General features: G+C 43.5%; 1 protein-coding gene across 1 annotated transcript in view; it reads left to right on the forward strand.

Annotated features, from left to right (window-relative positions):
* Positions 1 to 17414, forward strand: part of LOC308688870 (von Willebrand factor A domain-containing protein 7-like) — a gene marked incomplete at both ends in the record, with an annotated part of 52319 nt that extends 34905 nt beyond the window's left edge. The window contains 7 exons of the mRNA XM_081362310.1: positions 797 to 929; positions 1050 to 1205; positions 1424 to 1510; positions 11147 to 11418; positions 12755 to 13045; positions 13266 to 13571; positions 17247 to 17414. Coding sequence (XP_081218436.1) covers positions 797 to 929; positions 1050 to 1205; positions 1424 to 1510; positions 11147 to 11418; positions 12755 to 13045; positions 13266 to 13571; positions 17247 to 17414 — 1413 coding nt within the window. The remainder of the gene's footprint in view (positions 1 to 796; positions 930 to 1049; positions 1206 to 1423; positions 1511 to 11146; positions 11419 to 12754; positions 13046 to 13265; positions 13572 to 17246) is intronic.
* Positions 17415 to 24118: the final 6704 nt, after the last annotated feature.

Below are 24118 nucleotides of genomic sequence, written 5' to 3' on the forward strand. Positions count from 1 at the left end.
TATATATATGTGTATATATATATATATATATATATATATATATATATATATATATATATATATATATATATATATATATATATATATATATTAGGGATGCACTGATACCAAGACCAGTATCGGTACCAGGAGGATAGAGAATTGTCACAACCAGTTCGTCCAAATTCATACGAGTGCGTAAAAGATGGCTAATTCGTACAAATTCTTATGACCTCCCTCATACGAATTCCTACGATTTGTCTAAACCCCAGTGATGGTAGGTCATTCGTACAAATTCATACAAATTGGGCAACTCGTAAAATATGTACGATTCAGCAAAAATCTTACAAATTCATACAAGTGAGGTTTTATGAATTTGTACGAATTAGCCACCTCGTAAAATTTGTACGAATTGCCGTGAGATCGGGTTGGATATTTCACTGGTATCTAAACATTTGAACCACTGACCCAATCCTTAGCACTCTAAATATGAGCTGTGCATTTAAATGATAAAATAGGATAGAGCGATAGAATGAACAGTGAAAGTAGCTGTAGCTCATACAATACATTTAAATATGTTTAAGCATGATATGCTAAACAAATTAAGCCAACTAATATGATTCATATTCTTTTGGTTTCTCTACCCAATATATTTAAAAGTAAAAAATGCAGTTAAAATACAGGTATCGGCAAGTACCAAAACTGAAAGTATCGGTATTGGACTGGAAAAAGTTTAATTTAAATTTTTTGCAATTTGGTGGTTGGAATTTTGCTGTGAAACACGGCAACATTGAAAACGTCTCTGTGTTTCTTGAAGGTGACTGTTCTTCAGGTCGTGAGAAGTCCAGCCATTGCAGAATTTTTTTCTTTTGTGTTGGATCCATCTCTGTCCAATTTGACTGTGTATGTCACCGGAGACTCTCCCGTCTTTACCCTCTACAGCCCTACAGGTGAGCCAACGCACCTCGGACATTGTGTGTTGATGATATAAGGGTTTTATTTTCTCCAATACAAAAATCCAGATGCCAGAATCATTGTTAAAAATAAGCAATGCTTCTCCTGCCTTTCAGGTGTGTCTCAGTCAGATTCAGTGGCAGATGGTCGTCTGGGTAGCACCCTGACTGTTGGGAATTTAAGGAGAGTTACACTAAACTCTGACAACCAGACAGGGATGGAATGGAAGATCAGCATTAACTCTTCAACTTTCTACAGCCTTAAAGTCACTGGTAAGTGGTTTTAATCTGCCGGATATGTAAACCATTGATATACATTTTTTTTATCAAATGTATTATTATAATAGCATTTATGTTTAATCTTGATTTTAGTTTAGCAAACAATGGTTTTGAAAAGAAAATCAGTCAAATGTTTTCATTTAGAAGATTGCAATAATGTTGCATCTTGCAATAGTTGTGCTACTTTCACTATATTTTAATTGTGAATACAGGTCAGAGCTCTGTGAACTTTCTCTTTAACTTTGTGGAGCAGTCAGAGGGAGGTGACATCACACCGAAAGCCAATCGTCCATTCATCGGTATGATATCATCTTTTTTCCCCCTAATATTTCCTCTTGATTATTTTTAGACAGTTGATTATTTCTTTTGACACTACCGGTCAAAAGTTTTGAGTCTGTTATATTTTTAAAATGTTTTTGAAAGAAGTCTCTTATGCCCAACAAGGCTGCTTTTATTTGATAAAAAAAATACAGTATACTATAAACAGTAATATTGTATTATTATAAATATGTATTATTACAATTTATAATAACTTTTTTCTATTTTCCCCTCCTTGAACTGCCACCTTACCGTGGTGGAGGGGTTTGAGTACCCGAACGACCCTAGGAGCTATGTTGTCTGGGGCTATATGCCCCTGGTAGGGTCTCCCAAGGCAAACAGGTCCTAGGTGACGGGTCAGACTAAGAGCGGTTCAAAATACCTTATGACGAATATAAATTCGAGGACCGTGACGTCGCCCGGCATGGCGTAGCCGGGGCCCCACCCTGGAGCCAGGCCCGGGGTTGGGGCTCGTATGCGAGCGCCTGGTGGTCGGGCCTCACCCCATGGGGTCCGGCCGGGCTCAGCCCGAAGGAGCGACGTGGGGCCACCCTCCCGTGGACCCACCACCTGCAGGAGGGACCGCAAGAGGCCGGTGCTAAGTGGATCGGGCGGCAGTCAAAGGCGGGGGCCTAGACAACCTGATCCCTGGACGCGGAATCTAGCTCTAGGGACATGGAACGTTACCTCTCTGGCGGGGAAGGAGCCTGAGATTGTGCGTGAGGTTCAGAGATTCCGACTAGAGATAGTTGGGATCACCTCCACACACGGCTTGTGCTCTGGATCCACACTCCTCGAGAGAGGATGGACTCTTCACCACTCTGGAGTTGCCCATGGTGAGAGGCGGCAGGCTGGTGTGGGTTTGCTTATAGCCCCCCAGCTCAGCCACCATGTGTTGGAGTTCACCCCGGTGAACGAGAGGGTCGCTTCCCTGCGCCTTCGGGTCAGGGATAGGTCTCTCACTGTCGTTTGTGCCTACGGGCCAAACGGCAGTGCAGAGTATCCGGCCTTCTTGGAGTCTCTGGGAGGGGTGCTGGAAAGTGCTCCGCCCGGGGACTCCGTCGTTCTACTGGGGGACTTCAACGCCCACGTGGGCAGCGACAGTGACACCTGGAGGGGAGTGATTGGGAGGAACGGCCCCCCTGATCTGAACCCGAGTGGTGTTCTGTTATTGGACTTCTGTGCTAGTTACAGCTTGTCCATAACGAACACCATGTTCAAGCATAAGGGTGTCCATCAGTGCACATGGCACCAGGACACCCTAGGCCGGAGGTCGATGATCGACTTTGTGGTTGTTTCATCTGACCTCCGGCCCTATGTCTTGGACACTCGGGTGAAGAGAGGAACTGAGTTGGATCTGATGGTGGGGGAGGAAGCTGGACAGACTCGGCAGACCCAAACGTACTGTGAGGATCTGTTGGGAACATTTGGCCGAATGCCCTGTCAGAGAGATCTTCAACTCCCACCTCCGACAGAGCTTCGACCAGATCCCGAGGGAGTCTGGAGATATTGAGTCCGAGTGGATCATGTTCTCCACCTCCATTGTCAACGCGGTCACTCGGAGCTGTGGCCTTAAAGGGGGGGTGAAATGCTATTTCATGCAAACTGAGTTTTTTACACTGGTAAAGAGTTGGATTCCCATGCTAAACATGGACAAAGTTTCAAAAACTAAGTTTTACGTTTGAAGGAGTATTTTTGTTCCAAAAATACTCCTTCCGGTTTGTCACAAGTTTCGGGAAGTTTTTTTCGAAGATGGCTTTGTCTTACGTAAGATAGAGCGAATTTTCTTTATATGGGTCCTAAGGGCACTTCTCCGGTAAGATCGCGGGCGCGCGCGTACTCGTAGAACAGAGCAAGAGAGTTCGCCATCAAAGCGCCCTGCCCGGCTTTTGGGAAGTCAATGTCACCAAAGAAGTGTGTTTTTGGTTGCCAGGGCAAGACAACCCTGCACAGATTCCCAAAGAACCCAGTGTTAAGGAACCCGTGGATGGAGTTTGTTTTCCTGAGCATAAACGGAGTTGTGTAAGACTGTTGTTCCCTGCATTTCGACGATGATTGTTTTATAAACAAAGCCCAGATCGACGGATTTGCAGATCGTCTAATGCTTAAGGATCGAGCAGTCACAATGATAAAGGTTCGCGGTCGTGCATTGGAACGGTGAGTAAAACTGTTGAACAAATGTCTCTGTGTGTTGTTAGCTCAGTGCGTTAGCACAGCTAAGCTTCGCCCACACGGCCCGCCCCCAGCCGCTAGTTTTTTTCCGGAAAGACTCGGTATAGCCAATCTTTCAATTAAAAATATAATAAAACAAAAGACTTTTTGGAGATATGAAGGATGCAATATTACTCTATAGGTACTCAAGATTAACAGGAGATTGAGTGAAAATGAGCATTTCACCCCCCCCTTTAAGGTCTCCGGTGCCTGTCGAGGCGGCAATCCCCGAACCCGGTGGTGGACACCGGAAGTAAGGTATGCCGTCAAGCTGAAGAAGGAGTCCTATCGGGCCCGGCTGGCTTGTGGGACTCCTGAGGCAGCTGACGGGTACCGACGGGCCAAGCGGACTGCAGCCCGGGTGGTTGTGGAGGCAAAAACTCGGGCCTGGGAGGAGTTCGATGAGGCCATGGAGAAGGACTATCGGTTGGCCTCGAAGAGATTCTGGCAAACCGTCCGGCGCCTCAGGAGGGGGAAGCAGTGCCCTACCAACGCTGTTTACAGTGGAGGTGGGCAGCTGTTGACCTCGACTGGGGATATCACCGGATGGTGGAAGGAATACTTTGAGGATCTCCTCAATCCCGCCGTCACGTCTTCCATTGAGGAAGCAGAGGCTGAGGGCTCGGAGGCAGACTCGTCCATCACCCAAGCTGAAGTCACTGAGGTAGTCAAGAAACTCCTCGGTGGCAAGGCACCGGGGGTGGATGAGATCCGCCCTGAGTACCTCAAGTCTCTGGATGTTGTGGGGCTGTCTTGGCTGACACGCCTCTGCAGCATCGCGTGGCGGTCGGGGACAGTACCTTTGGACTGGCAGACCGGGGTGGTGGTCCCTCTTTTTAAGAAGTGGGACCGGAGGGTGTGCTCCAACTATAGGGGGATCACAATTCTCAGCCTCCCCGGGAAAGTCTATGCCAGGGTACTGGAGAGGAGAATCCGGCCGATAGTAGAACCTCGATTCAGGAGGAACAGTGTGGTTTTCGTCCCGGTCGTGGACCACTGGACCAGCTCTATACCCTCTACAGGGTGCTGGAGGGTTCATGGGAGTTTGCCAAACCAATCCACATGTGCTTTGTGGATTTGGAGAAGGCTTTTGACTGTGTCCCTCGCGGCATCTTGTGGAGGGTGCTCTGGGAGTATGGAGTTCGGGGGCCCTTTGCTAAGGGCTATCCGGTCCCTGTACGACCGGGGTAGGAGCTTGGTTCGCATTGCCGGCAGTAAGTCAGACTTGTTCCCAGTGCATGTTGGACTCCGGCAGGGCTGCCCTTTGTTGCCGGTTCTGTTCATAATTTTTATGGACAGAATTTCTAGGCGCAGCCAGGGGCCGGAGGGGGTCAGGTTTGGGGACCACACGATTTCATCTCTGCTCTTTGCAGATGATGTTGTCATGCTGCCCCCATCAGACCAGGACCTTCAGCATGCACTGGGGCGGTTTGCAGCCGAGTGTGAAGTGGCCGGGATGAGAATTAGTGCAGCAGATTAGTAAAAAAATTGTTCACTTTGGTATAGAAGCATGAAATTTGGCACAGATACTCTCTAAGGGCCACTATTTTGGAAAAAGGCGTTGGCCACTCAAAAATTCAATATGGCGGCCATTTTTCATTTTTTCCATTTTTCGGCCATTGCTATTCAATGCTTATTATATCAATTATTCAAACAGTGATCCAAGCATAAAATTTGATACAAATATACTCTCTAAAGGACATGTTAATAGAAAAAGATGCTTGTCCCTCAAAAATTCAAGATGGCCGCCATTTTTAAAGATGGCCACTGTTCCTGTCGAATATTAAGGTGAGACATGGCAGGCAAAAACATTGTTGTTTTTTTTACTGGTCAATTTTGAGATTTTTGGATATTTGTCTTCAATAACATGTCTTCTTTCAGACTGTGGTGAAAAAAAGTCCAAAAAACACATTTAGATCTTTATTTTACTACACTTTGTCTGTTTGCGTCTGTAGATTTCGCGTAAATTCAACAAAAGTTGTCGTTGTAAATCCTCCCGCCGATCCACGATCTCTGTCTGCTCTCTGTCTTCACAGGCACCGCTGGAAAGCTCTCTCTTCACTGTACAATGCTGTCGGATCCAAATATGGTCATTTCCTTTTTATCAGCAACCAATCGCGAAAGTAAAAGGGCTGAATGCGCAATCTCATTGGCTGATGATAAATCTTTAAAGCCCGTTTTCTCAAAATGACCTTTCTCTCATACTCCAAGTCTGAAATCTCCACTTCAGTAGCACCTATATACACCAATCTTTCCAGTCTTGTACCTAGTTATATTATGAAGACATTTACAGAGGGATCTGTAAATATATTTTTCCTAGCCTGATTTATATAACATTTTATTCCAAAAAACATGTCGAAAATAATTTTAAGGCTATTGACAGTATATTATGATTTACAGGATAACAAAAGTAGATATCCATAAATGCCTCTGTATTTTTTCCCCATCTAATATGTGAACACAATGAAAAAATATTATCCAATACTCAGATTTCGTTTTTTAAAATATATACAAATTAGCGCATATTTAATTAGATATTGCCTAATTTGCTAATTTAAACATTAAATTACAGAAAACTTTTAATAAATTTTTTTCTCATATTAATGTAGGTAATCAACTGGGAGAAGTTTTAATGGTGATATCTGCTAGTTTTTTTTATTTTTACCCTATTCACCCGTAGTGTCTCGCCTTAATTATTTAAATTTTTAAAATGGTGATGCAAGCATACAATTAGGCAGAAATACTCTTCAAGGAACACTCTTTTGGAAAAAGGTTTGTGCCACTCAAAAATTCAGGATGGCCACCATTTTCAAGATGGCCACCATTTCTGTCAAATAGTTATAATGTCTGCTTTGTCTGCCTCCTCTTCTTTGACCTGTCCAGCTTAGTTAAACTTGCCAGGGATATAAAATCCCCGCCGGCATAGCTCTCAGGTTCAATGGAGTTCATACACAAGCCTCTCCACCACGGCAAGGTGTAGTCCACAGAGAGGAAGGGCCACTGTTAGAAAAAAGGATACGCTACTGGTACAGGTTGCACATACAGTACAGTGGGGAGAACAAGTATTGGATACACTGCTGATTTTGAAGGTTTTCCTACTTACAAAGCATGTAGAGGTCTGTAATTTTTATCATAGGTACACTTCAACTGTGAGAGACGGAAATCCAGAAAATCACATTGTATGATTTTTAAATAATTAATTTGCATTTTATCGCATGACATAAGTATTTGATCACCTACCAACCAGTAAGAATTCCGACTCTCTCAGACCTGTTAGTTTTTCTTTAAGAAGCCCTCCGGTTCTCCACTCATTACCTGTATTAACGGCACCTGTTTGAACTCGTTACCTGTATACCTGTACACAAACTCAATCAAACAGACTCTAACCTCTCCACAATGGCCAAGACCAGAGAGCTTTGTAAGGACATCAGGGATAAAATTGTAGACCTGCTCAAGGCTGTGATGGGCTACAGGACGGCAAGCAGCTTGGTGAGAAGGCAACAACTGTTGGCGCAATTATTAGAAAATGGAAGAAGATCAAGATGACGGTCAATCTCCCTCCATCTGGGGCACCATGCAAAATCTCACCTCGTGGGGCATCAATGATCATGAGAAAGGTGAGGGATCAGTCCAGAACTACACGGCAGAACCTGGTCAATGACCTGAAGAGAGCAGGGACGACAGTCTCAAAGAAAACCATTAGTAGTAACACACTATGCCGTCATGGATTAAAATCCTGCAGTGCACGCAAGGTCCCCCTGCTCAAGCCGAAGCATGTCCAGGCCCGTCTGAAGTTTGCCAATGACCATCTGGATGATCCAGAGGAGGAATGGGAGAAGGTCATGTGGTCTGATGAGACAAAAATAGATCTTTTTGGTCTAAACTCCACTCGTCGTGTTTGGAGGAAGAAGAAGGATGAGTACAACCCCAAGAACACCATCCCAACCGTGAAGCATGGAGGTGGAAACATCATTCTTTGGGGATGCTTTTCTGCAAAGGGGACAGGCCGACTGCACCGTAGTGAGGGGAGGATGGATGGGGCCATGTATCGCGAGATCTTGGCCAACAACCTCCTTCCCTCAGTAAGAGTATTGAAGATGGGTCGTGGCTGGGTCTTCCAGCAGGACAACGACCCGAAACACACAGCCAGGGCAACTAAGGAGTGGCTCCGTAAGAAGCATCTCAAGGTCCTGGAGTGGCCTAGCCAGTCTCCAGACTTGAACCCAATAGAAGATCTTTGGAGGAGCTGAAAGTCTGTATTGCCCAGTGACAGCCCCGACACCTGCAGGATCTGGAGAAGGTCTGTATGGAGGAGTGGGCCAGAACCCCTGCTGCAGTGTGTGCAAACCTGGTCAAGAACTACAGGAAACGTATGATCTCTGTAATTGCAAACAAAGGTTTCTGTACCAAATATTAAGTTCTGCTTTTCTGATGTATCAAATACTTATGTCTTGCAATAAAATGCAAATTAATTACTTAAAAATCATACAATGTGATTTTCTGGATTTTTGTTTTAGATTCCGTCACTCACAGTTGAAGAGTACCTATGATAAAAATTACAGACTTCTACATGCTTTGTAAGTGGGAAAACCTGCAAAATCAGCAGTGTATCAAATACTTGTTCTCCCCACTGTATCTGTGAGAGGGAAGGCGGAAGGACCATCAGAATTAAGACTGGTTTCAACAATATAGGTGACCAGTTCAGAAAGAGCCATAAGAAAGATGGCTGGTTGAATCGTTTCACTGTGTGACTCTTTCTCAAGCCTTCTGAGGTGGAGTTTCTCTCTGTTGTAAAGATGAATGAGACACAAATGATGGTATTTCAGCTCCTGTGCAATGGCATCAGCACCACTTAGTTGAGACAATAATTTAGCATCATTCAGTGTTTGTGCACATTCATGTCTGTCATTCAGTTGCAGTGTCATTACCTGACGTAGGTCAGATTCAGGAGATATGTTATCACAAAAAAAGCAAACCTGATCATCTAGACTTTTCTGCATCATGGTTCTGCGATGCTTTGTTTGGCCTTCATCTGTCTCACTACATTGAGCATCGGATTGTTGCTTCTGGGCACGAAGTAACTTTGTGTTGTTGAACCGAAGTCGACAATTGTAGTGATACTTTGCTTGGTTCCTTCTCAAAGTAGCTTCTATACCACCACCAGTCGTTCCAGGTCCAGGGTCATTGGCATTTTGTTCATCTTGTGAAAGAGTGGAATGTTGGTGGCAATCATTTTATAGCCATCATGTTGAGAAACATGATGGGTAGGTGGTGATTGGAGGGGTTCCTCTGTGTCTGTCTGACAAAGACAACATTTCATCCAATCAGTTGGCCTCTTGGCTGACATGGGATTTCCATTTGCCATTTTGGAGGTTTGTTGTCTGATTAAGGCCGAGGGGTTATCATTTTACCACCTCAATCATAGACATAGTACACATTCAGGTATGGGATACAACTAGGTACGGGTCACCTACACCTAGCCCGATCATTCATCCAGAGCCATTTAAGTCCCGTGTGATCTGTACACCTTCCAGGTAAGCATACATGAACAAGTCATGTATTGCCCCGCTTACCCTTGGCTCGGCTCTCCCACGCTGGCACAACCTGTCAATTCGGGTGCGGTTTAGGGACACTAAACTTAGCTATACTATTACTACTAGTCAAGAACTACAGTGAAAGTAAAACTAGATCAGCTGACACTGAATCCCATGCTGAGTTCCACAGCAGTGAAGTCACCAGTGTGCCCTGGTTGTGTAATGACGTTCACTCTATTAAACAAAACCTTCCTTAACATTAAATTGAGCTCTGACAGAAATGGTGGCCATCTTGAAAATGGTCGCCATCTTGAATTTTTGAGTGGCACACATCTTTTTCCATGATAATGTTCCTTTAAGAATATTTGTACCAAATTTCATGATAGCATCACCATTTAAAAAAAAAAAAAAAAATAAGGATTCAAGAAAAATAGCGGCCATCTTGAAAAATGGCGGCCATCTTGAAAAATGGTTGCCATCTTGAATTTTTGAGGGACAAGCACCGTTTTCCAAAAAAAAAACATTCTGAAGAGAGTATTTTCACAAAATGTTATGCCTGCATCACTGTTTGAACGATTGACATAATGAGCATTTGACAGAAATAGCGGCCATCTTGAAAAAATGTTGAATTTTTGGATGGCCAGCGCCTTTTTCCCAAAGAGTGACCCTTAGAGAGTATCTGTGCCAAATTTCATGCTTCTATACCAATTTGAACGATTCTCTTGAAATATGCCATTAATCTGCTGCACTAAATCAGCACCTCCAAATCCGAGGCCATGGTCCTCAGTCGGAAAAGGGTGGCTTGCCCACTTCAGGTTGGTGGAGTGTTCCTGCCTCAAGTGGAGGAGTTCAAGTATCTTGGGGTCTTGTTCACGAGTGAAGGATGGACAGACGGGAGAGCGGGAGATTGACAGACGGATCGGTGGAGCTTCTGCAGTAATGCGGTCGCTGTACCAGTCTGTCGTGGTGAAGAAGGAGCTGAGCCGCAAGGCGAAGCTCTCGATTTACAGGTCAATCTACGTTCCTACTCTCACCTATGGTCATGAGCTTTGGGTCATGACCAAAAGGACAAGATCCCGGATACAGGCGGCCGAAATGAGCTTTCTCCGCAGGGTGGCTGGGCGATCCCTTAGAGATAGGTTGAGAACCTCGGTCACTCGGAAGGAGCTCAGAGTAGAGCCGCTGCTCCTCCACATCGAGAGGGGCCAGCTGAGGTCGCTCTGGCATTTTTTCCGGATGCCTCCTGGACGCCTTCCCGGGAAGGTGTTCTGGGCATGTCCCAATGGGAGGAGACCCCGGGGAAGACCTAGGACACGCTGGAGGGACTATGTCTGCCGGCTGGCCTGGGAACGCCTCGGTGTCCCCCCGGAAGAGCTGGAGAAAGTGTCTAGGGAGAGGGAAGTCTGGGCATCCCTGCTTAGACTGCTGCACCTGCGACCCGGCCCCGGATAAGCGGAAAAAGATGGATGGATGGATGGATGTTTTCTTTTTTAAAATAATTTAAAATGTAATTTATTCCTGTCATGGTAAAGCTGAATTTTTAGCATCAGTGGAACATGATCCTTCAGGAATCTTTATTAAGAAACATTTCTGATTGATTATCAATGTTAAAAACAGTTGTGCTGCTTAATATTTTTTGGATTTCATTATAATTTTTTTCAGGATTTTTTGATGAATAGAGAGTTCATTGTGTGTTTTTATTCAGTCCTTGCTGAAAACAAGACAAAAAATAAAATATTTAAAACAAAACAAAAAATCTTTCTGATGCCAAACTTTTGAACAGGAGAGTATAAACATGAAGAACTATCTTTATTTTTATTTTTTAGTGTCGTCAATGTGAATGAAATAATGTTTTCTTTGATTGCTGATCAGGTCGGAATGCTACTTTGTTTGTCTCTGTGATCGGAGGAGATTCAGTCACAGTGACTGACGTGCTTCTAGTTGAAGCTTCAGGATCTGACGTTGTTAATGGAACCATCAAAGCAGTGGGAGCGACAGACTTCCTGGTGAAAGTAGACAGAATCCCAGAGGGAGCATTTGTGGTCCAACTTAAAGGACTATTGAATGACTTAACTCGATCTTTGCCTAGTCAATTCCAGAGACAGTCACCCACACAGCAAAAAGGCTCTAGAGTTACCATCACGGTGAGCTTAAAGTGTAAGTTGCAGGTTAAATTTTTCACGAAGTAAGGCAATGTGTTTATTAAACATAAAGATAAGAACCGCCCACCATTGTTTTTTATACCAAAATGCTGATATAATATGAAAAGTTGGCACTTTTAACAGTGGTTTTAACCGCTCCCGCTCCCTTCCACTAGATGGAGCGTGACGTCACAAGAGGAACTCACTAGTAGAGTTACCGGCATAGTCATAGCTATGCCTTACATAACTACAGAAAAGTTGGTTGTATGTTTTATTTGATAAAAAAAATTATGGATAAAATAACTCAATTGTAAACATACTTGTGTGTGCTGACTTCAAGGGGACCGTGATCCTGCCTGAAATGAGAATAAGCTATTCGCAAAACAAACGGGTTCAGGCACGTCAGATCAGCCGGTCGCGGGTCGAGCTGTTCCACTAAACTCCAGAACGCGTTCACCTCACGGCAGCACATACTCTCCACTGCTGATAGCCCACACAAACAGTGATGGGGACATCGATCTCTCTTTTTCTCTTCTGACAATAAACATCGCTAATTAAATCGTGAGAAATTGATAGCGCGTGGATTGAGGAAGGGTATTACAAGACGTTTGAGGCGTCGATGAGACTAGCGATTGGTGCTGTGCAGTGTGTGCATCTCTAACGTGCAGCTCTGATTTGGACTGACTTACTGTAAGTAAATAATGTCTTCAGTCATTGTCCCTCCTTGCTATTCTACATGACGGCAATATTTTGAAAAGACTTGCTTGTTCCGTTATATTATCCGGGTTAAGTTTGCACCAGGCTAGACTAGCTCTAACGTAGCTAAAGTTACTCACCTGGCCAACCCTCTACTCATTCTCCTCACACCAAGCATTAATAACTCTTTGAGTGCCATGGGTCCCCTCTCTCACGCCTGACCAGTTAAAAATTGTAGGGCTGTGGTCCATAAAGAATTTGATGGTTTCCCACATCCTCAGTCGTTCTCCAAATAGCCATAATACAGTAGGAATCTAGCGGAGTATGGGTTGCGAGTTCCTCTTGTGACGTCATCACCCAGTAACTGAAAAAACACGCTATCTCTGAAGAAACCCCAATAAATGTTATTTTAACACATTTTAAGACAGAAATAATTAAATATATACACATAGAGCACTTTAATTTACACATTAATTGGTTGTGGTGGTTAACCTGCAACTTACACTTTAAGGGGATAGTTCAGCAAAAAAATATTGATACATGATTTTTATATAAGTTTAGTATGAGCAGCACAGAATTCAATGAAATAAATGCAAAATACATTGACAATATTTCTAACCATATTAACCATTTCACTTCTCAGGCCCAACCTGATAGCACTATAGAGCCTGGAATTCCTTTCGATCTCAACTTTACATTGGTCAATAATGCTACAGGGAGCTACACTATCCGAGCCAGGACTGACCGCGGCTTCAACGTGTCTTTCCCCAGCTCTCTGAATGTGGGGACAGAGGGCAGCGCTCAGGGAACTGTAACACTGACCGCACCCTCCAACACAAAGTCAGGGACGGATGTCACACTCACTATTGAAGCAGAAGATCCAGAGTCCAGTGACTCGAATTACGTGGCATTGCGGTTCAGTGTCATGACTAAGGTAGCTGTTATGAAAGCGGCTAGAGTAGACATAAATATTAATATTAACATTAATAATACCATCAGTTTGAATTTTGTTGCATTTTCATTGTACTGTAAATGATCTCCATTGAATAGAATAGCTTTTTTCGTGACTCATTGTTTTTGGTGCAAACAGTATTAGCATTTGATCCCTTCATCGACTCTGATTAACCTCAATTATTTTTATTTTTATTTGGCAGGTGACTGATATTTCTATCCCTGTCTGTCAGGTAGGGAGCATCAAAGCTAACTGTTCTGTGGAATGCAGCACGGCATCATGGGAACTCTCCGCCAACTTGACGGACGGGAATGGCACAGGCATATCCGGTGTGTTTTTCAACCGTGGGAACGGCTCTCTCAGCTTAAGCACTGTGATAATTGACGATGGTACAAATGTGACTGTGGCATCCTATAATGCTTCCTGTTGTTCTCAGGAGGTAGAGCTGGTAGTTGTGGACATGGTGGGAAATGTGGGCACATGTTTCACTTCTATAAAGAGTCCCTCTGTAACTGCAACCACAGTTGAGCCCTCTACAGTCACTAATAAGCCTTCGACAATCACCACGGTCATTACCACACCCAATAGAGGCTACTTTGTGTCTTTCTCAATGTCTGTTTTGCTCTGCAACTTAATTGCTTTTTTTATGTGAATAGGAGAAACTTCAGTTGAGTAGAAACGTATATAATGATATACGAATATCATGCCTCTGAAGTACATAATCAATGTCTAAATCATGTGACAATGCTTAGGTGTAGGATACAATTGTTTGGAATATAAATGATCTTTTTCTAATTCTTTTAAAAAAAAAATGTATGTGCAATAATCATTGAAAATTATTACAGAAAACAAAGAGTTGCCTTTTACTTATAGTTGCAGTCCTTAACTTTTGGCGCTCTAGCGGTTAATATACTATGGAGCCCCTAAAGGGACGTGGTGGTGGAAATATTTTTAGGTTGGGAGAATTATTATTTTTTTTTTCAAATCTTTTGCGTTCCCTCGCAAAACTTTTGCATTCCCCCCAGAAACTTTGCGTTCCCTCGCAAAACTTTTTATATTGTAGTTTCTCGGGGGAACGCAAAAGATTTCAAAAAAAAATTCTCTCAACCTAAAAATATTTCCATCACCACCTCCCTTTAGGGGCTCCGTAATAAACAGAACTGCATGCGTATTGCGGAAGAACATTGTAGACGGAGCTACTTCTCTCTGTTTATATCTATGACGAGTCACGCAGGTACTGGGGTAGGCTACTCCGCAGCAGTACGACCCGAACCAGTCTAAAATAGTCCGAATATAAACACTTATTATAGGTGTTTCAGATTCAGGATAAGACAAAAACATGGTTTGGAAAATGGATTCATGATGTAGCCTACTTGTTCATTTTACAGATATTTTTTTTCAAATATTTTTTCACAGATGATTGCTTTTAAAATATATTATTTGGGGTTTAAAACATTTTGCCTAAATAGAAGAAAAAATTATCAGGTAGGCCTACAGTATCTTTAAATTAATTGTCTTCACTTTCTTTTTTTATAGTAAAGTATGAAGTTATTAAGAAGTTATTATTCAGAAATAATTAATATGAGATCTCAGCTGTAACCTGTACTTATTAGGTTTGAAGCAGTGTTTGACTGAGTTAAGTTACATCCTGTCTTGAAGACAGTGGAAATGTGTGCAGTGGTCAGATGAGTCCATGTTTCAGCTTGTTTTGGGGAACAACATACATCTAGTTCTCAGTCTCAAAGACGAAAGGGACCAACCAGACTTTTATCAGTAACAGGTGCAAAAGTAAACATCTGTCCCGGTATTGGGGTGCATCAGAGCAAGTCAGTGAAAACATTGGAAATATTTTCTATATTTTGTATTGTCAGGTAAATAAAGGTTCAAGAGAATTAATAAATCACAGATTCTTGATTTTATTCCATTTAACAAAATGTCCCAACTATTCTGGAAATGGGGTTGTATAAAAATAGTCATGTCAATGTTTGGCACAATATGGCTGCCGTCGCATCAAGCGCTTTGAGTACCCAGAAAAGTTCTATATAAGTGTAATACTCGGATTTGCGAGTCTCGAGGAATCCGTGCTTACCGAGTATTATGCGTGGGTTCTTGGCTATTTCCTGTATCTGTCGTGGTCACTTGATAAAGGAGTCAGACCAAGACTTCTGTGCTCAGAACTGTTTATTTCAGCATTTCTCTTAACTATGACTCTACATCGTTCCACCCGATTACATCGTCCATTCCTCCATCCATATCAACTCTCCTCTCTTCCTCTCTTTTTCAACTCCTCCCCTTTTTGCGTGTCTCTTACACTCGCGATATCTCGCGTACCCTCTAACTTTATTTAAACCTTCCCATTTCAATTCTTACATAATACTCCCCTTCCTATAAGATATGTCCTCATTTCTATGTGTTGACACAAAACCCCATAAGAGAACATGTGATAACATTGCATGTCATGAAATGCACACATTATATATATATTTTTCCACTACTGTAAGGCCATGAGAACAATGAACTCGTAATACTGTTAAACAACTTACAGTGGTATCAAAAAATAAAAAATAAAATAAAAATAAACAAAATACTTTACATTATCCTTTGAAACATCAGGTAGGGGGCCGTACTGCGGCAAAGGTTGGTGTGCTGGTGGCAAACGTGGCCTGGGGGGTCCAGCGGGAGGTCCTGGGGCTATTGGCGTAACATGAGGTGGAAGAAGACCTGATAATGTGTACAGGGTGTTTGGTTTGGCGGTTAACTGAGGTGAGGGGGGTATGTGTGTTTGTGAGTGCTCAGTGATGTATGGCTTCATGCGGTTATAGTGAATGACTTTGGTCTTGGCGTGTGGTTTGGAAGTATCACGAACAGCAAAATCCACGGGGGTAAGACTACCAAGAGGTGCTATTGAATGTAAAACCTCATAAGGACCCACCCAGCGAGGACGTAGTTTATTATGCTTGTTGGCTGGGTCATCAAGGAGTACCAAGTCGCCCGCCTTGTATGGAGTGTACTTCACATGACGATCATAGTAATGTCGCTGTTGCCCTTGCGCTTTGTCCCACTAGGCAGTTGCTGACCGATAAGCAGAGGATAATCTGTGTCGTAGTGAATTAGCAAAAGCTGCAGGCGCGCCCGATGTGGCTGAAGTGATAGAGGTGCCATCCTGAAATAGCACGTCTAAGGGAACGCGGGCCTCGTGCCCATGCGCTAAAAAGAATGGCGTGAACCCGGTACTGGAATGATTGATGGTGTTGTAAGCTAATGCGACGTGGGAGGTGTTCGTCCCATTCCCTACCAAACTCAAAGAGATATTTGGCAAGCTCATCTTTTAAGGTGCGATTGAAGCGCTCCACAGCGCCGTCACATTGGGCGTGGTAGGGAGATGTGCGGAGCTTTTTAATGCTCAATAACTTACAGAGATTTTGAATGAGGTCAGATTCGAATTGTCTGCCTTGGTCGGAGTGCAAGGCAACCGGAACCCCATGTTGCGGAATATATTGATCAAAAATGTAACCTGCCACAGAGATAGCTGTCTGATCCTTCAAAGGATACAGATTTACAAATTTAGTGTACAGGTCCATCATCACTAAAACGTAATGGTTGCCTTTAGTCGACAAAGGCAGCTCGTTATGTCCGCGGCGACAATTTCGAATGGTCGATCACGAGAAATGGAAATGAGCGGAGCTTGTGGTCGGGGTACAGGCGAACGTCGGGACTGACAGGCCGCGCATTGAGAACAATGTTTAGAGATGTCTGCAGACATGTAGGGCCAATAAAAGAGCCGCCTAGCCCTATTCAAGGTTTTAGCATGTACGTAGTGGCCAACTGAAGGATCGCCGTGCACATGGGTCAATATGTCTTGAACCAAGGACGTCGGAATGACAATTTGCAAGACGTCGTCCGCAGGAGATTCGCGCAACAGTCTACACAAGACATTGTCATGTATAGTTAACCGACTGAATTGTGACCACAATTTCCTAACGTATGGTGATGCGTCCCGGAGCCTCCACAAAGGGAGCTTATGACCCGTTTCTACCCATGAGAGGACAGTGGCCAAGTCAGGGTCAGACCGTTGTTGTTCTGCTACTTTCCAGTCACTTTGAATTTGAATAAGGTACGCTAAGACATAATTGGGAACAGGCGTGCCTACGAGAGAATTAACATCCATTTTTGGTGTTTGCAGAGGTGTCGACGCAAGGTTTGGCTGAGGCTCGAACAATGTGGTCTGTGTGGCGACCGAAAACTTAGCGGACACCCGTTCATTGCCATTATCTTGTTGAACAACCTTAGCGTCTGCGTTGAAGTGTTTGGCACCTTCGCGGTGGCGCACACAGCAATCATAAAGGTCTAATTCGACTGCCCAACGTGCACGTCTACCCGTTGGATAGTGGTCCAAAGGGAGCCTTTTTAGTCCGACTAATGGCTTGTAGTCCGTGATGATAGTAAATGGGTGGCATGCAAGGTAGTGGCGGAAATGGCGCACTGACCACACAATGGCGAATAGTTCTCGATCAAAAGTGGACAATTTCCTTTCCGACAGACAGCACATGGCTGGCGTTTGCAATAACATGCTCCTTGCCATCCACCTGCTGTGAGAGGACAGAGCCAACTGAATACAGGGACACGTCTGTGTAAAGTAGGAAGGGTATCGAAAGGTTCGGAAACGCCATAATAGGCGGCGACTTCAATGCTTCCTTTAGGACACAAAACGATTCATCCGCCTGAACCGACCAAGTGAACGCAACACCCTTGTGTGTTAACCGGTGTAAGGGCTCTGCTGTATGAGCGAAGTTTTTTATAAACCTGCGGTAATACGAACATAAGCCTAAGAAAGCCCTGACCTGCGTGGCGGATGTTGGAGTTGGCCACACGATGGCCCAAAAACGTAACCGAGGAGCATGCCAGATGGCATTTAGATGGTTTGAGTTTAAGTCCAGCCGAACGGAAGCGTCCAAAGACGTCGCGCAAATGTTTCAGATGTTGTGCGAAGTCTGCACTGTAAACTATTATGTCGTCTAAATAGATCAAGCAAATTCTCCAATGAAGACCATGGAGCACCAACTCCATTAAGCGCTGGAAGCTAGGCGGCACGTTTGATATACCCATGGGCATCATACGGAATTGATAAAGCCCTGCTCCTGTTGAAAACGCAGTTTTTTCTTTGTCTGCCGGGTTAAGGGGTATTTGCCAATAACCTGCAGTCAAATCAATCGTGCTGAACATTTGTGCCCCATCTAGAGTGTCGTCGACCCGAGGAAGAGGGTGTGAGTCCTTGATTGTGACTGCATTGAGTCATCTGTAGTCCACACAGAACCGGTATGTACCGTCTTTCTTTCGAACGAGTACAACCGGGGCTGACCATGGGCTCTGTGACTCCTCAATGATGTCATGCTCCAAAAGCCTAGACACCTCTTCTTGTAGAATATTCTGCATTGCTGGTGATGTGCGATATGGGCATAGTTTGATTGGCGCTGCGTTTCCTGTGTTAATGGTGTGTGTGACTAAATCGGTCCGTCCGTAATCATGTGGATGTGAACTAAAAATGTCTGCAAAATCTGTCAGCAACTCCTCCTTAAGTAACGACTGCTGGTCTGCATCTAAGCAGGTGTCTGCTAAAAGCGTGTCCTGAACAGTGCGTGTTTTGTCAGTGGAGGTGGATACAGATGAAACTAATAGGTATTCATCCTGTGTTTTTCCTGTTATGGAGAAAAACTGGCCAACGGGGCATCCCGCCTCTAAAATAACCGGTTGGCTTGTCGGATTAACGATTTTAACGATACCTCTACCATTTTGAATCGACGTTAGAGTGCGCGCGATGCCTAAAGGCACAGCCTGGGGAGACTGAGGCTCTACAATACCCACATATGAATCTGTGAAGGGGTTTGCGACAGCACCGTCTTTAATTGAAACTGAGATCGTCATTTCTGACATTGATGGCACAATTACCTGTGTGATAGTGATTGCTGTGCCCTGTACTGAAATGAATGACTGTGGCGGTGAGAGAAATTCTGTAGTGTCATACAATCGAAGATGTTTGTGTGGTATATCGACCGTAACTGCGTGTTTGACCATGAAATCCCATCCGGATGGGTTGCTGTTCGTGTTATGTGAAAAATGTGAGAAAAGGTGGCATCCCCAATATGCAGAAGGGCTGTTACAGAGCCCAGTATGTCTAATGGTTGTCCTGTGACTGAGGAGGTCAACACGAATGACTTATTAATAGGTTGAGATGCCAAGGCTGGGATCGATCTACGACAGTCGTCGGTAATGAGGGATAAACCCGAACCAGTATCGACTAGAGCGTAGATTTCTGTGCCAGCCAGCGTAACTTGAATGAATGGTGTAGGTGGGGTGGATGTATAGTGCATATTATCAGAGTGGACCATCAAGTGTGCTGGAGCTGACATTTGGTCCCCAGTGACAGCTTCTACTCGTTTCCCTGTTGTGGCGAAGGAGGGGCAGTATCTCTTTTGACTGAAGAGAAATGTACATGGCGGGTAGGGGATGTATGAGAGTGTGGTGACTTTGTAACGCGGAGCTGGTGATGGTGAGCGATGGGTGCGATAAGTAGAATGCCTGTAATGTGAGTTTGGTGAGGGTGAGCGAGTGGCGTGTGGTCTGTCATCATAGACCAAATGGGATCGGGGTTCTCTTGAGGGGGAGCGGTCTGGTCTAGGGTGTGTATAATTGTGTCTATGGGGGCTATGTTGCTCGGGATGTGAATGATATGGGGTGTGTGACTCACAACACAGGGGAGGGGGAGAATAGCTGCGACGGCTCTGATGACGGGGGTCTTCATCAGATGTAGTGTGATCGTGAGAAGAGCGGCGGCGGTGCGAGGAGCTGTAGTCATCATAAGGTTGTTGCCGTCGCTCTCTTTGTAGGTGCTGTGACGGGCAGCGGCAGTCCTGACGACGATGGTGATGGTCATCCCACTCAGGCTGACGAGTCCGTGGTGTTATGTTGCAGTCGACAGCTGCGCAGGTGTGTGTAGCAGGGTTATTATAGTTTTGCATTTTTCATTAGTTTTTATTTTTATTTCGTTTTGACTTTTTGTTTTCAAATTCAGTTTAGTTTTAATTAGTTTTTAAAGTGGGTTTCCTAGTTTAGTTTAGTTTTTATTTTTTGAAAATGTTTAGTTTTAGTTTAGTTTTTATTAGTTTTAGTGTTAGTTTTAGTCTTTTTTTGTAATTTGGGTTATTTGTCAGGGGCAAGATTCAAAAAGGTCGGAAAAAGTATTGTGTAATAATAACTCAACAAAAACATCATACAATTTTAGAAAATAGCCAATAGCCTACTCATCTGGATTTAAGCAGCAAACATTCAGTGTAAAAGTAAAAAAATGACATAACATTATTTTATATTTGAATCACAGCTTATAGTGTTTTGACATCGACAACCACAACCAAAAAGTGCATTTTACCTCAAACTTGCGACTAGTTAACTTTCTAAAGAAGGCCAATCGCTTCTCGGGTCGACATTAACACACTGACAAAATTATATTCAGAATTTAAAATATTTTTATACCACTTTTTAATGTGTGATTGTGTAAAGGTGTTCACGAGATAGAGATACCAACCTTTCGCGAACTTGCTTTCAACGTCGAACGAACACTCGTTCTCATGGAGACGCGGTGTGCACGGAGGGGAGGGGCTGTGTGTGTGTGTGTGTGTGTGTGTGTGTGTGTGTGCGCGCGCGCGCATCTGAGAGACGCATGGGGAAAGGAATGCAGCTTAATGAATACGCTGCGTGTTTTAAATAGCGTTAAAAAATGAAAGACCTTGACAAAGACGAAAACTAAGGACATTTACTCTATAATTTTATTTTATTTTAGTTAGTTTTGCCAAACACACATTACAGTTTTAGTTAGTTATCGTTTTTTTGCAATGCCTCGTTTTTATTTTTATTTCAGTTAACGACAATGTTTTTTCCCTCCTAGTTTTCGTTTTTTCGTTCGTTTTCGTTAACGATTATAACCTTGGTGTGTAGTTTCTGTCATCTTGTGCTGAAGGTTGGCGATCTGTTGTGAGAGTACATCCAGGTGGTCGTCAGTCCGACGCTCATGAGACTGGCGTAAAGTATGCAGGTCCATCCGGAGGTCTGCAATGGCTGAGGCCAGATCTGCGATGGGCGTTGGCATCGCTGTTGCAGATTAAGGCTGCTGATGCACAGTCACTGGCATGATAGCCGTTGGATTGGCTATGCTGATGGCCAACTGTGCATGTTCACATTGACTGGCTATTTTTAAAGCATTGTCCAAGGTCACTGCTCCATGCTCATGTATTTTCAATTGAAGTGCAGGATCTAAGCCAGTAATAAATGTACGAAAAATTTCACAATTTCGAGCAGTGACATCATACTGAGGAAAAGCTTCCGTCACTAAACTGGTGAGCTCAGCTGCATAAACTTCGAGAGGCTCCTGAGGCTTGCAGGGACGAGCATTCAGATATGTTTGGAATGTGGCCAAAAATGTGGTACGTCCAAAAACAGCACCTAAACTGGCCTTAGTCAGATCATAGTCCGCTTTAACAGCAGGGGAGAGAGACTGCCAATATGCAAACGCGGGTCCTGAGAGCTTAGCAGGGAGAAGTTTAGCTTTATCTGGTGGTGTGGCAGAGACATTAAGAGCAACTTCAAATCTCTGAATCCAGGAGCTGAATGGTTCAGCGCTATCACCCGAAAAGGGAGCAGGAAGATCAATTCTGAAAGGCACATGTGAATTTGTACCAGCCATCACGTTATGTGGTTGCGGCTGCTCCACAATATCTTGCTCACCATCACCATCAGCATGGGGGGGTTGGGAATGGCACGTGATCTGAACTTGCAAAAATATAGCACGTAAAATATTATGGGCAATATTAACGTGCCTGCAGGTTAATGTGGCTATTTTACGTCGTTCAGAGTCAAGTAGAAAATGTCCATACTGAAAACAGAAAGATAAAAATAGCCAACCAGCGCTGCCACCAGTGTAATACTTGGATTTGCGAGTCTCAAGGAATCCGTGCTTACCGAGTATTATGCGTGGGTTCTTGGCTATTTCCTGTATCTGTCGTGGTCACTAGATAGAGGAGTCAGACCAAGACTTCTGTGCTCAGAACTCAGTGTTTATTTCAACATTTCTCTTAACTATGACTCTACATCGTTCCACCCGATTACATCGTCCATTCCTCCATCCATATCAACTCTCCTCTCTTCCTCTCTTTTTCAACTCCTCCCCTTTTCGCGTGTCTCTTACACTCGCGATATCTCGCGTACCCTCTAACTTTCTTTATACCTTCCCATTTCAATTCTTACATAAGTGTAACAAATTATTAATTATTATTCTCCACTATCGATAGGCTACTTAACCTCAGCTTAAATATAATCAGAACGTGATATGACAAAACATTGCTAGCACTTGACCTACTTGTAAAGTCTTCAACTCCCCAGCTAGTCCTTTACAATGTAACCTGTCCTCCATCTCAGCTGTCAGCCCCACGAGACGAGACACTAGATTGGGTTCACGAGAACGAAACAAGATGTTTGCATAATATTTTACAGAAATCCTCAATAACAAAATTCATGACTGGATAAAATAGTCTGCAGGTACATTTTGAAATGTTTTAACTAATAATCTTCTAATTAATGTCATTTCAGTTATACTTTATGAGTATGAATTATCAAATGCATTGAAAGACATTGAACAATTACAACCACTGTAAAAGGTTTTGCAACAAACCCAACTTACTGTACATTTATGAGCTTCCAGAACTTCTGATTGAGGCTGTGTGTGACCTCCTAATTACATTTTTTTCTGAATTGCTAAAACACTAAACCCCATTCTCTGAACCAAATTCTCAATAGCCTAAACCAATTTTTCGAATAAATCACTCTTTCTGTAAAATATTAAACAAGTTCAGGTAGTTAAAACACTGTTTGCAAATCTCATGAACTCTTTTTGCAAAACTCTCAACTCATTTTTCACTGTGATGCACGCTAAACACAGGCAGGCAAAAGTTAAACACAACTACAAAGTTATCATTGTTTACAATGACTCAAAATTGTTCACACTTATTTCTAATAATGTGACCAAACCAACTGTACATAATACAAGTCAGTCCAGAGTCCCAAAATTTACTCAAAATCTTGCACTGAATGTTGATACCAACAATGGATGGAAACAATATAAGAGGGAGAGCAGGTGTGGATAATGTTGTCAAGGCTGGATCTGCTTTAGGACACTATGGGCAAACTCCTTTTCTCCTTTTAAGCATTTATTTTAAAACGCAGTGCAGCTGCATAGCCAGCACAGTGCATAGCTGTACATGCTGATTGGCTGGTTGGCGAAACCTGCCAAAATGGGAGTGGCTACTGACTATATAAGCGTCCCATTTCGCCATGGGAATCAGGTTGAAGTAGGGCTGTCACTTTTGTGAAAAAATCATGTTCGATTTTTGAGACATAAGTGTTAATTGAATCGATTGTAAAATCGATTTTCCCTGTCTAAAGACGTTTCCATTTTAAATGCCAAATATGGGCAAATCCACGGACGACTAACAGGCATTAGGATGAACATAAAGAGGGCGCTTGAGACGCGCACAAGTTTGCAATATTCCTGATGATTTATTGGCTTGAAGCTTTGTGCACAATGACAAACAGGAGCGCAACATTCTCAAAAAACAATAAGCAGAGTGGACTGCCATAACATCAGTGAGAAACATCACTGCAGGATTCAGCATGGCTGTGTTTACGGTTAGAAATGTCAAACAAATTTCGCCTACGAAGGCGATTGTAGACCGTAGCCTGAATCTGTGTCTGTATGCATGAGACTGTCTGAATACTGGCAGAATTCACAGTTTTGTAGTAAAAAGAGACACATTATGCAGAAGTATAATCTGCTGTTATGTGTGTGTGTCAGAGTCTGCAGTCGCTGTATGACACGCGTTCGCTGCGGGCGTATCGTGACGAGCTGGACGCGCTCCGAAAGAAGGCCGTTAAAATCGATTCCTTATTTTGGTTTTCGAAACTTGCGTTGGTTGGTCTGATCGACTGTGCAATCGATTTTGGAACGTAAAG

This window comes from Scardinius erythrophthalmus (assembly GCF_964197995.2).
Source record: "Scardinius erythrophthalmus genome assembly, chromosome: 3".
In the NCBI taxonomy this organism is placed as follows: domain Eukaryota; kingdom Metazoa; phylum Chordata; class Actinopteri; order Cypriniformes; family Leuciscidae; genus Scardinius; species Scardinius erythrophthalmus.